This window comes from Muntiacus reevesi, chromosome 3, assembly GCF_963930625.1.
Source record: "Muntiacus reevesi chromosome 3, mMunRee1.1, whole genome shotgun sequence".
Classification (NCBI taxonomy): Eukaryota; Metazoa; Chordata; class Mammalia; order Artiodactyla; family Cervidae; genus Muntiacus; species Muntiacus reevesi.
This window is the reverse complement of record NC_089251.1, coordinates 82,868,107-82,883,660: the sequence shown is the minus strand read 5'-3', so window position 1 is coordinate 82,883,660 and position 15,554 is coordinate 82,868,107. Positions and strand designations below refer to the sequence as shown.

Here is a 15,554-nt window from a genome sequence, read left to right as displayed (position 1 = left end):
ATAAATAAATAAAACATAAAATAAAATAAAATAAATCCTCAAAATGTCATCTAAAAGAAATTACTCAAATATATTCAGAATGACAGATTACATTCTATCAGCAATAAAGTGTATCTGGGACATATTTCATAATGTTTTTTCTATAAACATATATGTATATAAACATATACACCCGTTCCTAAACACATACATATAAATATTTACTACTCCATTTTAAGGGCAATTTATATGATTAATTTTCATGGAGTAGTATATTTAGAAGTAGGAACCTATATTTACACTGCTAAGGAATTTATTTAATATACCACCTAACATACTTAACATAATGTTCTGGAAAAAAGTTACCACTGATTATTTTCTTTAGAAAACCAGGTCAAGGTTCAATTTTCAAAAGGTAGATGAATCAAGCAGTTAGCAACTTTGCAGTTAGTACACACACACATACTTATTATAGTAGAAGCTAAAAATGTGAAGTAAACAGTGGACACACCTTATTACAATGATAACATATTGATACCATATATTATCACAATGATAACATGTACTTCTGTTCTATGTGTAACGCTAAACTTTACTTGCATCTCAGATTTGTCATAACACTTAGGACAGTGAAGTGCATAAGAATAACCCCAAGGATGTAACGCCAATGAGAGATATTGTTTACTGTGTGACTTTAGCATCCTACTAAAATCACTTTAGTCTTCACTTTGGGCACGGAATATCTCATCTCTTTTAACAGGCTAATCAGTTAGACCATGGCTATTCTGATGGTAAAGGTGAAACTTGGCTCAGTTGGTAAAGAATCCACCTGCAATGTGGGAGCCCTGCGTTCAATCCCTGGGTTGGGAAGCTCCCCTGGAGAAGAGAAAGGATACCCACTCCATTATTATGTCCTGAAGAATTCCATGGAATATACAGTCCATGGGGTCGCAATGAGTCAGACACAGCAGAGCGACTTTCGCTTTCTCATTAAGTGTAGATAAACAGAAATTACCGAAAAATCTCATACCAAACCATGAGAAAAAACATCATTATCATTTTACAGCCTCATTCAAAGTCTAGAATGTGAAGTTGAATACTTTTTTTGAAGTTGAATACTTTTAAACTTTCTTTACAGTCTACTGACAGTTACAGAATAAGACAAAATCATACTCAATTATAGTTGTACCTAAAGTCATAAGTGCTCCAAGTAAGAGCCATCCAGCTTGGGTCCGCTGTAAAGACAGCCTGCTATTTTGGGCAGCAGTTCGTAAGAGATCTTCAGCAATACTAACAACCATCTGCAAGAGAGGTTTAGAACTGGATTTTAATTTAAACAACAAGATCAAATAAGAAAGTACATAGCTAGTATACATTTATTAAAAAAGAATTTGTCTTTTTTTGTTGTTGCTGTTAACATGCTTTTAAAGAGGCAACATCAATACCTCATCAATCCCAATTGCATTGCTGACTCAGAGAAGACCCAGAACAGCACAGTGGTTAAGAATATGACTTCCAGAGCCAAGATGCCTGAGTTCATATCCCAGGCATTTGTCATATCCCAGGCATCTTTGTCATTTCCTAGCTTTTTGACCTAGAATAACTTCATCTCTATGCCTCATTGCTAAAACAGGAATAACAGGAGAACCAACGTCACTCACGTGCGGATTAAATAATACAGGAAAGCACTCAGAATGGTGCTGATCACTTGATAAATGCTATTAGTAGTCATACTGTAAACCTACACTTAAAGATTTGTTCAACTCATTTATAAATTTGCCATTAAGCTAATCTTAAGGTGCTTACGGTCTTAGAGAAGACATAGGAAAAAAAGGAAGTAACAAGCAGCATACAATCAAACGACAGAATAATAGTACAGATGCAGTGGTCAGCAAAGACAAAGGCTACCACAGACTGAGTAGCTTTGAAGGTATTTCATGGAAGAGATGGAACTTGAATTGGGCTTCAAAGCAAAGCAGCTAAGTTTGGTGCAGGAGAACAAGAAGAGGGATGAGATTCTCATGTAAGATGTCAGCATAAGCAAAGACATGGCGGCTGAGAAAAAGCTTGGAAAGAAAGCAATGTGGCTAGTCTGACTAGCGCAATGGGAAACTAGAATGAAAGGGCAGAATGCTCATTATGAAGATACCAGTTTAGCAGACAGAGATGATTATATTTTATTCTCTGATCCTGGATAGTCTGTCAGGGTCTTTGAGCATATATAAAATATGAAATAAAAAATAGGGAAGAGATGGGAGAAAAAGACTCCAAAGAAGGAAAATCAGTAGAAGACAAGCATATGGGAGATGGAAGCCCAGGTCTGAGTAGTAGCTGTCGAAGTCACAGAAATGAATGGACATAGGCCGAGTAACCCAGAAAAAAAAATTTTTTTTTAATTTAGCCCAATATAAAGTTGCAAATAATACTTTTATAAACACTTAATATTCCTAAGAAGAAAATCTTCATAGTAGTATACAGTATAGCAGAAAGAAAGGCAAAAAAAAGGTAACTAATTCATGACAGCTATTCAACTTTTATTAAGTATTACCAAAATGTTAACTGTGGCAACAGCACATTCTCTTGACATTTTGAATATAGCAATGTGAATTATATTTCTAAAACTCCAAAGAAAAGCTCTGATTTCCAAAGAATCGGTATAAGGTTTTTTTTAATATCTCTCTAAAATAAACAAATCATAAAATGATACTATACCCAGACAAAACCTATTATTCCTGTAACAGAAGTAAAGGTCAAATTTTAATCAGGGTCTGTCAACTCCATATGGGCTTCCCTGGTGGCCCAGCTGGTAAAGAATCCGCCTGCAATGCAGAAGGCTCCAGTTCAATTCCTGGTCGGGAAGATGCCCTGGAGAAGGTATAGGCTACCCACTCCAGTATTCAGGGTGGTGGCTCAGACGGTAAAGAATCTGCCTGCAATGTGGGAGACCAGGGTTCGATCCCTGGGTTGGGAAGATCCTCTGGAGGAGGGCGTGGCAACCCACTCCAGTATTCTTGCCTGGAGAATCCCCATGGACAGAGGAGCCTGGTGGGCTACAGTCCATGGGGTCACAAAGAGTCGGACACGACCGAGCGACTAAGTACAGTACAGCAAGGCCTAAGTCCATGTAAGCAGAGCACTATGCCACGTATCATCACAGTAAAACTGGTTTTGTTTGATCACCCAGTTCGACATCAAACACAGAAGGTATTCCAATGGAGACTAAATAAAGCCCATGGGATAGCACTTAAAATTCTAGGATCTTTGTCATACCTTTCCCTTGGCATGAGGAATGCCCAAAGGACACTGATGAACTCCACCTAACAAAGCAGCCATTGCAAAACTGTATCCACTGACAGCTTCTGGCGAAGTTTTTAAGTTGTTGAGCCGTTCTGCACATCTGTCTAGAAACGGCGTCAACTGGAAAGGTAACGCCACAGCCACACAGCGCAAACACCAGGCGGCAGCAAGTCGGGCTGCCATGCTTGGATGAAGAAGCACTGACGTCACAGTCTCCAAAAGGCCTAAAAAAAAAATACTCAAAATTACTCTTTAATGAAGTCAGACAATTCAATGAATTAAAAGACTATGTAAAACACCATCATTAATACTGTGTCACAATTTTACACAGATACTTTCAGAACTGGTGCCAAGAAACACACACATCAACTCATAAACAGGTAAGTACTTCAAAGGAAAGTTTTCTACGAAGAACACAGTACAGTTATATCCAATGAATTATAAAATGCTGATGTATTCAATAAAGTTTAGAAACAAAACTACCATGACTGTTTCTGTCTCTCAAAGCATTATTTTAATATTTAATTCAAGATTCACTATCACAGTGAATCCTAAATAAAACCCAACTTTTAACGGATGATTTAAACTGCTAATTACCATGTTAAGCAAACAACTGGGAGTTTATCAATCACACCTATGACTTTTAAAAATACTGAAAAAAATATTCCAGCCTGTAAGTGAGCAGCACACCTATAGACGCTTCCTGAATAAGAGGGGAGGCGGTGGCATTCAGGCTCTGCACCAGACTTCCGAGCTCTTGCAGGGCACAGACCATCACGTGCTGGCTGGCTGCAATGTCCGCTGCTCCAGACTTGTTCTCCCCGCTAGTGTCATTCACCACCGCTTCTGGAGACACAAAACCAGGTACGGAATGTGGGTGGACTAAACCAGGAGATAATCTTTTGATCTATACAATTTCATGTTCTTAAATTTTACAAGCTGAATGCCTGACTGTTAAGAACTCTGCTTGTATCTCTAATAATTAGGGAAACACAAATCAAAATTAAAATGACAAAAAAATCAATGATGCCCCTAGTACACATTCAGTAAACAGTAGGAGCTATTATTGTTACTTTATCATTATCACTGCTATTTTAAGAGCTGCAATGTGTTGGTAGCATCACTGTCAAATTACTGACCAGAAAGAGTATCTATAAAGAGAATGACTTTAGAATTTCTTACTGGGATGTTCCTCAAAGTTTCCATTAATGTTGTTGACCCTTTCCTCCATCTTTTAGCTTTCAATAGAATTGATATGTATTTAATCATAAAACAACTAAAAACTTCTTCTCAAATTACTAATTAAGACTATATCCTGGCCCATAAATTCCAGATACATGGCACTGTGTTTAATTCTCTTACCATTTCAAAAACCAAATGACTAATCTATGACCTTAAGATCCTTAAATGACAGTAAGAAACTTTCTTATCTTACTTACATTCATTATGAATTAACAGGCTATAAAATATAGAATATTAGGAAATAACAGATTAATACATTATGGACTAAAATTAAACACCTCTTTTCTCCTTAGATACTTCTGGACTTGGAAATGCATGGACTCTCTTTTTTGGTTACTAAATTAGAAGTTCCCTGAACAGGTGTTATCTGTGTGGCTTGCTATTTTACTCCCACCATTTGGCACAGTGTTTTTGGCACTCAAACATTTCTTCAATCAATCAACAAACAAATATCTTTAAAGTTGTGATCTAGGACAGATTACTACTTTAACATATCTAACAATATCTCATTAATTTGAACATCTTTTAATTCCTAACTTTCAGTTAGTTCATTTAAAATATGATTGGCCTAGTAAGCTACTAACTATAACCAAAAAATTCACTTTCATTAATTTTATAAGAATTTATTAATTTGCTAAATATAAAGTCCTGGATATCATACAGTCATTAAATTCTTATTTCTAAAGACATCTGTTAGGCAATATAATTTTCTTGATTAATGTATATTTGCAACAGTGGTAAAATAAACTGTCTCATAGAATTTATACTTTACCTTGCATTAGTTCCCTAATTATATTATAAGCACCATGCAGACATTAACTTTATCCTACTCATTGTTCAAAACTTTAATTACTGCTTTGCAATCTCAAATACTCAATAACTATTTGTTAATCTGAAAAAGTTATAAAATTGATACTGCCTAGGAGAGGATTTCTTTTAATTATGAATTACTGAGGCTTCACAGTATACTCTGTAATGGGTTAAAAACCACTTATAACTGTTTTTAAGTCATCATACCAAGCCTAATAAGGGTGGGGAAAAGAACATGTATTTATAAAACAACAGGCTCCAAGAAGAAAAACCTTAATAGGTTATTCCTCAAAGAGTCCTCAATAAGCTACTGCATACCAGGAGAGCTATAAAATCAGTAAAGGTACTAGAAATAAAACAGAAAAAACCTAATCTTACAAACACACTACCCAAATATTAAACAACTCCAATTTATTGTAATTATATGCTGTTTTAATATCAAATAAGAGTACACAATAAAAATGACTATTAAAACACAGTCCAGGGACTTCCCTGGTGGGCCAGTGATTAAGACTCCATGCTTCTAATGCTTGGGGTGCAGGTTCAATCCCTGATTGGGAAATTAAAATCCCACATGCTGCACGGAGTGGTAGAACAAAAGAAGAAAAAAAAAAACACATTCCAGTAAGAGATATGAACTAATCAGATCTATCAGTATTTATTAAGGATAGCAATAAAGAACTAAATGACTTAAATAATCAACAACACATACCATGACATCAATTCTTACCTACTGCTTTCATTTGTTTTCCAATCGCCTGGCATATTTCTTTGGCAGCTGCAATCTGGGCTTTTTCACCTAGCAAACTGCCCACAGTAGCTCTTAGGATAAAGGAGACACATCGTCTGGAATACACAGCCTCCACATGTGTTTGTGTTGCCCGAGGATGGGAAACCAGATCAAGTACATGAGACAAAAATGTAGCAAAGCTACGCTCCAACCACTGGCCACCCAATGTTGTTACAAAAACAACATATGCCTGTAAACAGATTAAGATACAACTTCAAGTAAATTTATATACATGAACTGAAATTATAGATAAAACAACTATATAAATAACTGATGACAACATGCAAAATAACTTACCTTTGAGATTACAATTGAGAAAATTTAAAACTTGAGACCTTTTTAGTACTTGTAGCATAGGATTTACTGGTTGAAGTATCTTTAACTAAACACATTTCTTGGGATAATAGCTTCATGAAGAACAGAGAAGAGTGGTGTGAGTGGGAAGAAAAGGTGAAATCACCCTGGGGATGAAGGTGATGTGTGTGTGTCAGTGTGTACACTCAGTCGTGGCCAACTCTCTGCAACCCCATGGACTGTAGCTCATCAGGCTCCTCTGTCCATAGGATTTTCCTGGCATGAATACTGCAGTGGGTTGCCATTTCCTCCTCCAAGGGATCTTCCCAACCCAGGGATCAAACCCATGTCTCTTGCAACTCCTGCATTGACAGGTGGATTCTTTACCACCGAGCTACCTGGGAAGCTCTGATGAAGATGATAGATGATACAGTAATAAGCCCCAAAATGCTAAATAAATGCTGACCTAGAACTATAAAACATTTGCTTATGACTATTAGATTGAAATGGTTTACTTCTATTTTACATTTGTTTCTGGAACAAGGTATAATTGGGTGATTTTGACTAAGATCACAAAAAAATCATTTCATTTTAATGTGTGTGTGCTCGGTTGTGTCCAACTCTTTGTATGAGCTGTTAACTATTATTATTATATTATTAACTGCGATATCTTATTTGGTATTAATTATCTGAAATTATCTCACATAAGGTTTAACTTCATAAGCACATTGGTGATTAAGCAATGATGATAAATCCAAAATACCAACCAATATTTTTAGCTACAAGCATTGTTGAAAAACATTAAAATCTAAATTCCTCAAGCTACTTGAATAAAATTTCAGTTAAAACTAAACTATTCTATATCTGATTTTCTACCAAGTAAAATATGGGAAAATTTTGTTAGAGATAGATAGATGTAGCAGATGTAGGTTTATTCACACATCATTAAGTATCTAACTTTCCATGTAAGCCTGCAATTTACAATTTGAATGTAATTCATTCATTTAGTAAGAGAAATGCTTTGAAAGACATTTTTTAATTATTAAATTTTAGATAGCATTAAAAATCTCTGTATGTGCTATTACTTAGTACAAGTCTTCAATGAAATTTCACAAGTGATATGAACAGGATTCTTTTATACATATATATTACAAACCTGTGTAACTCCAACTCTCACTTCACGATTAACAGAACCTCCAACTTTTAACATTTCTCCACCACTCTTTAAGAAACCTGACCCTCCACGCAGAAATCCTGTGGCCATGAGTTCTAAGACTTCATCAAAGGTTGCTCGCTTCACATTCTGGCGCATTACTTTCAGGAAAAAAAAGCAAATTTATAAAGCAAATATATTTTGCTATTATTTAAATGTTTTCTAATAATCTAGCCTTAAAACTCAAGCAATTATTTTTAAGGGTATTTAAACTACTACAAAGGAGACAGAGTCATTTATTTTCTTATAATCTTACAATTTACAAAGAATTTGTAAAAATAAATTTAATTTTGAAGCAAAAAACACTAAAAAAAAAAAAATGGAGGCACTACAAATCTAAAAACAATTCAATAAATCTATGCCCAAATAGTCTAACCGTCATGCTAACTTTCTATGAGGAACACAACACGGACAAAGCACATCCACAGCAGGTGATGCTAACTGATCACAGCCCTCACTCCCAACTGAGATGGACACAAGGAAACTTTGTCAAGACCATGCTTTCTGTACAACAGTTAACCTACGGGCTGAAATGTCACTGGACTGCAACCAACTTGCTACCCCTGGTAAAGAGCTGTCCTACTTCATAAAGTCCTTTCATATATAGTAGCAAATACAATCCTCACAAAAATTCTGCAGAAGAGGCATAAAGCTCATGATTAGGTACGCGGACTTTAGAATTTGATGCCTGGGTTTTGATTTCACTTAATAGAACACTCATTACACCACAAATGACACCATCTCTCTAAGCCTCAATTTCCTTGTTCATAAAATGAGAGTAACAGCAGTCCTCAGGGTTAAAAGGGCTTTTGAGAGGATTAAATAAAATAACTCTGTGATAATCCACTGCCTTATACATAGTTAGCACTTAATGAATGTTACCTATCATCATTATGATTGTTACCTAATTCAAAGACTGAAATAATTATCATTAAAGATGAAAAGACCAAAGCTCAAATGGTTTCACAGCAAATAAACAGAAGAGCTAGGACTTGAACCTATAATCTGAGTCTTTTCCTACAATACAGAGATGGAGTAGGCGTGGGGACAACAGCAGAGCTGGGTTCACTCAACATCTACTCAGTTGTCCCTGAAGCATCTCTACGGAACCATGAGGCACAGCAGAAATAACTGGGGAAATCAACACTGCCTCCGATTCTGCTTATGGTAATGGTCAAGAAAAGAAAAATAATACTCTGCTATGAATGGAGATCTACTCTGCCAGATTCTAGTCCCTGTACATTTGGGTGGATACAAAACCATTCCGTAAATCTTATTTGCCTAAATGTCCAACATACTTGCTACATGTAATCTTGTTCAGTATTACCATAAAAAACGTCCTGACCATATCAAGGAAAAAGTCATGTGGGAACTCCTATTTTATGAAAATGCAGACAAGCATATTTAACAATTTAAACTCTTTAAATTGACTTGCCTAGAAGCAGTAAGTCATCTAGAAGGAAGCATTCCATATACCTTCAAATACTTGTTACAGTCTAGATTGGGGGCTGGAGAATGATACCTGTTGCTTGTTTTGGCATCAGTGCTGTGGCCATAACTGTTCCTAGGAGTTTAGCCACTGCCACTCGCACCCCGTAGTTAGAGTTTTCCAAAGCCTTAAAGCAGAGAGTGGCTATGTTTTCCAGTTCAGCAGTCCACATGAACACAGCTTCATTCTGTAGTTCTAGGAGACACTGGAATTTTTAAAATAATAATAATAATAAATGAATTAGAACTTCCGTTTCCAGAGACAAAGGTGACAAAAACCAGAATTATTCTCTCTTCTGAAGTAACAACAACAAAACATGGACAAAATACATGAAACAACAGTTTTGAAGTCACTGGACATCAGGCAATGAAGAATGCTAATCCTTAAGAGATAAAAAACACAAGTTGAACCCTACAGTTGTCCCAGAATACTCCCTTGAGAGAGTTTCCAGCAGTTAGGAGGAAGTATATAACCCTAAAGTCCTGTGTTAGAAAGAAGAGTCTCAAATCAATAATCTCAGCCTCTAACTAAGAAACTAGACGACATAGAGCAAATTCAACACAAAGCAAGCAGGAAAATAGGAAACAATACAGTTAAGAGAGGAAATCAACCAACCAGAAAACTGAAAAGCAGAAATGAAACCAAAAGCTGCTTCTTTAAAACAACTAACACATCTGATAAATATCTAGCCAGACAGATGAGAAAAAAAGAAAGAAAAGACACAGATTATCAAAATTCGGAATGAGGAAGTCACACAGCTGCAGATTCAATATATATTAAAAGGGCAATATATTTGACAACTTAGATGGAACAGAGAACTCACTCGTAAAGAAACAGCTAACCCAAATAGCCCAACATCTATTTTAAAAACTGAATTTGTGGTTTAAAACCTTTCCCCAAAGAAAACTGGAGACCCAGAGAGTTGTGCTGATGAATTCAACCAAATGTTTAAATAAGAAATAATACCAATCTTATATAAACTCCTTCAGCAAATTGAAGAGAAGGGTATACTTCCCAACTCAACATACTGACCCTGATATTGAAATCTGACAGACACTACAAGAGAAGAAAACTACCATACCAATATCTCCCATGTACATAGATGCAAAATTTGTACACAAACTTTTAACAACTCTAATCCAACAACATATAAAATGGATAATATATCATGACCCATCAGGGTTTATTCTAGGAATGAAAGATTGATTAAAATTCTAAAACTAATCAGTATAATTCATTAGCAAGTTGGAAAAAAATTCGTATTATTCATCTCATTATATGCTAAAGAAATGTTTAACAGATTGTAAGTAAAACTGGGGGAAACTGAAAAACATCAGTGGATTGTGTCAACGTCACTACTGCATTATGCTACTTGCAATGCTGTATGCTTTTTCAAGATATTACCATTCGGGGGAACTGGGTATGAGTTTATAAAAATCTCTCTATATTATTTCTTACAACTGCATGAAAACCTGCATACTATGTGCTTAGTTACTCAGTCATGTCAGACTCTTTGTGACCCCGTGGACTACAGCCACCAGGCTCCTTTGTCCATGGGATTATCCAGGCAAGAATACTGAAGTGGACTGCCATTTCCTCCTCCAGGGGATCTTCTTCACTCAGGGATCAAACTTGTGTCTCCTGCACTGGCAGACGGTTTCCTTACCACTGAGTCCCTTGGGAAGCCCCTGCATGTAAATCTACAATTATCTTACAATTATCCTAAAATAAAAAATTTAGTTAGAAAACCGAAACAACACTAGAAATCAAATTTTTTTTTAAAAAACGCATTTGACAAAATCTAAAATACATTCTTGACAAAAACTTTTTGGAAGGCTAGGAATTATAAGGGTATTTCCTCAACCTGATAAAGGTCATCAAAGAAAACTTACAGTTCACATCATACTTAATGGTGAAGGACTGAATCTTTTCCCTTTAAGGATCAAGAACAAGAAAAGAATGTTGGCTTTCATGTTTTCTACCCAACATAGAACTGAAGGATCTGGTCAGGAAGTGCAGTAAGAAAGAAAAATTTTAAAAAGGCATTCAGAATGGAAATGTAGAAGAACTGTCTCTATTCATAGACAACATGATTATCTATATAGAACACCTGAGAGAATCTATTTAAAAGCTGACATACGGACTTCCCTGGTGGTCCAGTGGCTAAGACTCTGTACTTCCAAAGCAGGGGGCCTGGGTTTGATCCCTGATCAGGGAACTAGATCCCATACGCCACAGCTATAATCTGACACAGCCAAATAAATAAAACATTAAAAAAAAAAAAGCTGACATAGAATCAGTAACAGTTTGGGAAGGTTGGTGGATACAAGATCAGTGTACAAAACTGTATTTCTCTATTTCAGTAATGAACAATTAGAAATTTAAAAATATGAAATAGTTAATAAATCTGACAGAAGATATGCAAGGTCTCTGCGTCTGAAAACCACAAAATGTTGCTAAGAGTGATCAAAGAAGACCTAAATGAATGAGAAATAGAGATATCATATTTATGAGTTGGACTTAATGATAAGCTGTCAACTCTCCCTAAACTGATTTATAGACTTGGTGCAACCTGAATAAAAATTCCAGCATGCAATTTTTGTAGAAATTGATAAGCTAAAATTTATATGGAAATGCAAAGGACTGAAAATACCCAAAACTATTTTGAAAAGGAAAATGTTGAAAGGCTGACACTATTTGATTTTAAGGCATATAAAACTGAGCTTCCCTGATAGCTCAGTTGGTAAAGAATCTGCCTGCAATGCAGAAGACCTCGGTTTGATTCCTGGGTTGGGAAGATCTGCTGGAGAAAGGATTGACTACCCACTCCAGTATTCTTGGGCATCCCTTGTGGCTCAGCTGGTAAAGAATTCACCTGCAATGTGGGAGACCTGGGTTCGATCCCTGGGTTGGGAAGATCCCTTGGTGAAGGGAAAGGCTACCCACTCCAGTATTCTGGCCTGGAGAATTTCGTGGACCATACAGTCCCTGGGGTCACAGACTTGGACACGACTGAGTGACTTTCACTATAACCTTCAAAGTTACAGTAATCAAAAAAAAAAAAAAAAGTAACAGTAATCAAGAAAGGTACGTCAAGACAGACGAATAGTTCGTGAAACTTCAGAGATTCCAAAAACAGACCCACAAGTATATAGACAACTGATTTTCAACAAAGGTGCAAAGGCAATTTAGTGAAGAAAAAATAGCCTTTTCAACATGGCACTAGAACGAGTAAATATTCATGTGCAAAACAAAACAAAAAATTTTTCACTCATACCTTGTACTATATACAAAAATGAACTCAAAATGGATCACATACCCAAGTGTTAAATTATAAAACTCATTTGGAAAGAAACATAGGAGAAAGCCTGGGCTAGGAGAAGCTTCCTCAGGTACAGTGCTGTGCTGTGCCTAGCTGCTCGGTCGTGTCTCTCTGCTGCTGCATGGACTGGAGCCTGCCGGACTCCCTGGACTGTAGCCCACCAGGCTCCTCTGTCCGTGGGGATTCTCCAGGCAAGCATACTGGTGTGGGTTGCCATGCCCTCCTCCAGGGGATCTTCCCAACCAAGGGATCAAACCCAGGCCTCCCAAAGTGCAGGCGGATTCTTCACCGTCTGAGCCACCAGGGCAGCGTATAAATACCAGAGTGGATAGTCTATCCCTTCTTCAGGGGAAACTCCTGACCCAGGAATCAAACTGGGGTCTCCTGCACTGTAGGTGGATTTTTTTTCTACCAGCGAAGCTACCCGGGAAGCCCCTTAGATACAACACTAAAAGCATAATTAACATAAGAAAAATTAATAAATTGGACTTGGACAAAATTCAAAACTACTCTTCTTAGAAAGGAATGATTTAGGGAATGAAAAGACAGACCATGGGGTGGGAGAAAATATTTGCAAATCACCTATGTGATAAAGAAATATATAAAGAACCTACAAAGTACTCTCCAAACTCAACAAATTAAGAAAACAAATAACTTAATAAAATGATGCAAACATTTTTGAATAGACTCTTTATCAAAGATATGAATAGCAAATAGGCACCTAAAATATGATCATCATTAGTGTAGAAGTGCAAATTAAAGCCACAATGAGATACCTATACATATCTATAAGAATGGTTAAAAGTTAAAAGATTGGCAATACTCAATGTTGATAAGGACGTGGAGAAAGAGGAAATCTCATAATACTTTGGAAAACTTAGGAACTTCTCCAAAAATTAAATGTAAATCTAGAATATGATTCAGTCATACAACTCCCAGGTATTTATCCATATGAAAGAAAAGCATGTTGTCTATACAAAAACTAGTACACAGATGTTCACAGTAGCTTTCTCTGTAATAGCCAAAATTGGAAGCAACCTGAATACTTATAACAGATGAAGGAACACACCAATTGTGGTATACCCATACAATGAAATACTACTCAGCAATAAAAAGGAATGAACTATCGATACATGTAACAACACTGACAAATCTCAAAATAATTATGCTGAGTGAAAGAAGCCAGGGCAAGAAAAGCACGTACAACATTATTCTCTCCTATATATGACTCTAGAAAATGAAATGAAACTAATCCATGGGAACAAAAATCATACCATATTTTAAAACAAAGAAAAAAAATCATTGATTATTTAAGAGCAAGCAGGTTAAGAAGCAATATTATAAACCAGCTGAGAACTAACCTTGGCAACTGCACATCGAACAGCCATCGACCTGTCAGTTAAGAGGGACCTGGCATTCTTGTAAATATCACGATGACAGGAAGCTGCTGCACCACCCAGTCCATTCAGAACTTTCTGCAGACTCATTAAGATTTCACTTCGCCCCTGAGACTACACATGAACATAAAGAAAATTCCACATTTAAATAAGAACACACCAATACACAAAACTTCTCTGGCCTAATGGCCTTAATGCTAAACATAAATAGTAAGTAATGAAAAATGAAAAGCATTCTAAAATGTATCTAAAAGGTAAAAATAATTATTAACTTCAACAAGATAATACCTGAGAAATTATGCTACAATAAGTAAACATATTCTAATGTTTCCAGGACCTGTTGAAGTGCAAATAATGAGAACATGAAAAATTCAAAAGCTTCAATATAATAATCTCTCAAGGATCCCAACTTTCAGAATGTAAAAAGTTACAAAAAGTACCTAGGTAATGTAAAGCATCTAAAAGAGGAATAAAATACCCAACACAGTTTTAAAACTTCTCAGATATATTCCAAACTATGAAATTACTGGGACTAAAACTGAACTGTTGTTTTTGCACTGTTACAGTGTTTGATTCATATTTCTGATAGTATACTGATTTAAATATAGATCTCTTTCACTAGATCGTAAGCTTTTTGAGGTCGAGTGGTAGATCTTATTCATCTTTATAAGCCTAATGCTTGAGAATATGTCCTCAATTCTTGCTTAATAAACGAATAAACAAAGAGTTCTTAGAAGAGGTATTGTCCAAGAAACCTTTAGTTTTCCTAGATAAAGAATTAGACTATGAGACCAGTGTTTAGTCTATTTTTAGTTAACCCCAGCTGAACAAAGAATTTTCAGAAGTAATGACAAATTGAAATAACAAAACAGAACTCTCTTTATATCATATTAGCTGCTATGGGTTGAATACTGTCCTGCCAAAAGACAAGATCAGTCCTATGCCTTGTTACCTGTAAACATGACTTTATTTGGAAGTAAGGTTCCCAGATAACCTTAGGAAGCATCACTATGAACAAAGCTAGTGGAGGTGATGGAATTCCAGTTGAGCTATTTCAAATCCTAAAAGATGATGCTGTGAAAGTGCTACACTAAATATGCCAGCAAATGTGCAAAACTCAGCAGTGGCCACAGGGCTGGAAAAGGTCAGTTTTCATTCAATCCCAAAGAAAGGCAAAGCCAAAGAATGCCCAAACTACCACATAATTACACTCATCTCACACGCTAGCAAAGTAATGCTCAAAATTCTCCAAGCCAGGCTTCAACAGTACATGAACCGTGAACTTCCAGATGTTTAAGCTGGTTTTAGAAAAGGCAGAGGAACCAGAGATCAAATTGCCAACATCCACTGGATCATCAAAAAACCAAGAGAGATTAAAAAAAAAAAAAATCTGTTTCTACTTTACTGACCACACCAAAGTCTTTGACTGTGTGGATCACTACAAACTGTGGAAAATTCTGAAAGAGATGGGAATACCAGACCATCTGACCTGCCTCCTGAGAAATCTGTATGCAGGTCAGGAAGCAACAGTTAGAACCGGACATGGAACAACAGACTGGTTCCAAATAGGAAAAGGAGTACCTCAAGGCTATATATTGTCACCGTGTTTATTTAACTTATATGCAGAGTACCATCATGAGAAATGTTGGACTGGATGAAGTACAAGCTGGGATCAAGATTGCCGGGAGAAATATCTATAACCTCAGATATGCAGATGACAC

At 36.2% G+C, this 15,554-nt stretch overlaps 1 protein-coding gene across 2 annotated transcripts in view; it reads right to left on the bottom strand.

Moving 5' to 3' along the window:
• HEATR5B (HEAT repeat containing 5B) overlaps positions 1 to 15,554 on the bottom strand; it is a 95,447-nt gene that overhangs the window by 69,788 nt on the left and 10,105 nt on the right. The window contains exons 5-11 of one of the 2 annotated variants that reach the window (XM_065929438.1): positions 13,798 to 13,947; positions 9,148 to 9,319; positions 7,569 to 7,726; positions 6,059 to 6,308; positions 3,967 to 4,122; positions 3,250 to 3,500; positions 1,169 to 1,280 (exon numbers count right to left, since the gene is read on the bottom strand). In XM_065929438.1, the coding sequence (XP_065785510.1) occupies positions 1,169 to 1,280; positions 3,250 to 3,500; positions 3,967 to 4,122; positions 6,059 to 6,308; positions 7,569 to 7,726; positions 9,148 to 9,319; positions 13,798 to 13,947 (1,249 nt within the window). The remainder of the gene's footprint in view (positions 1 to 1,168; positions 1,281 to 3,249; positions 3,501 to 3,966; positions 4,123 to 6,058; positions 6,309 to 7,568; positions 7,727 to 9,147; positions 9,320 to 13,797; positions 13,948 to 15,554) is intronic. The other variant, XM_065929439.1, reaches the window with a different exon arrangement.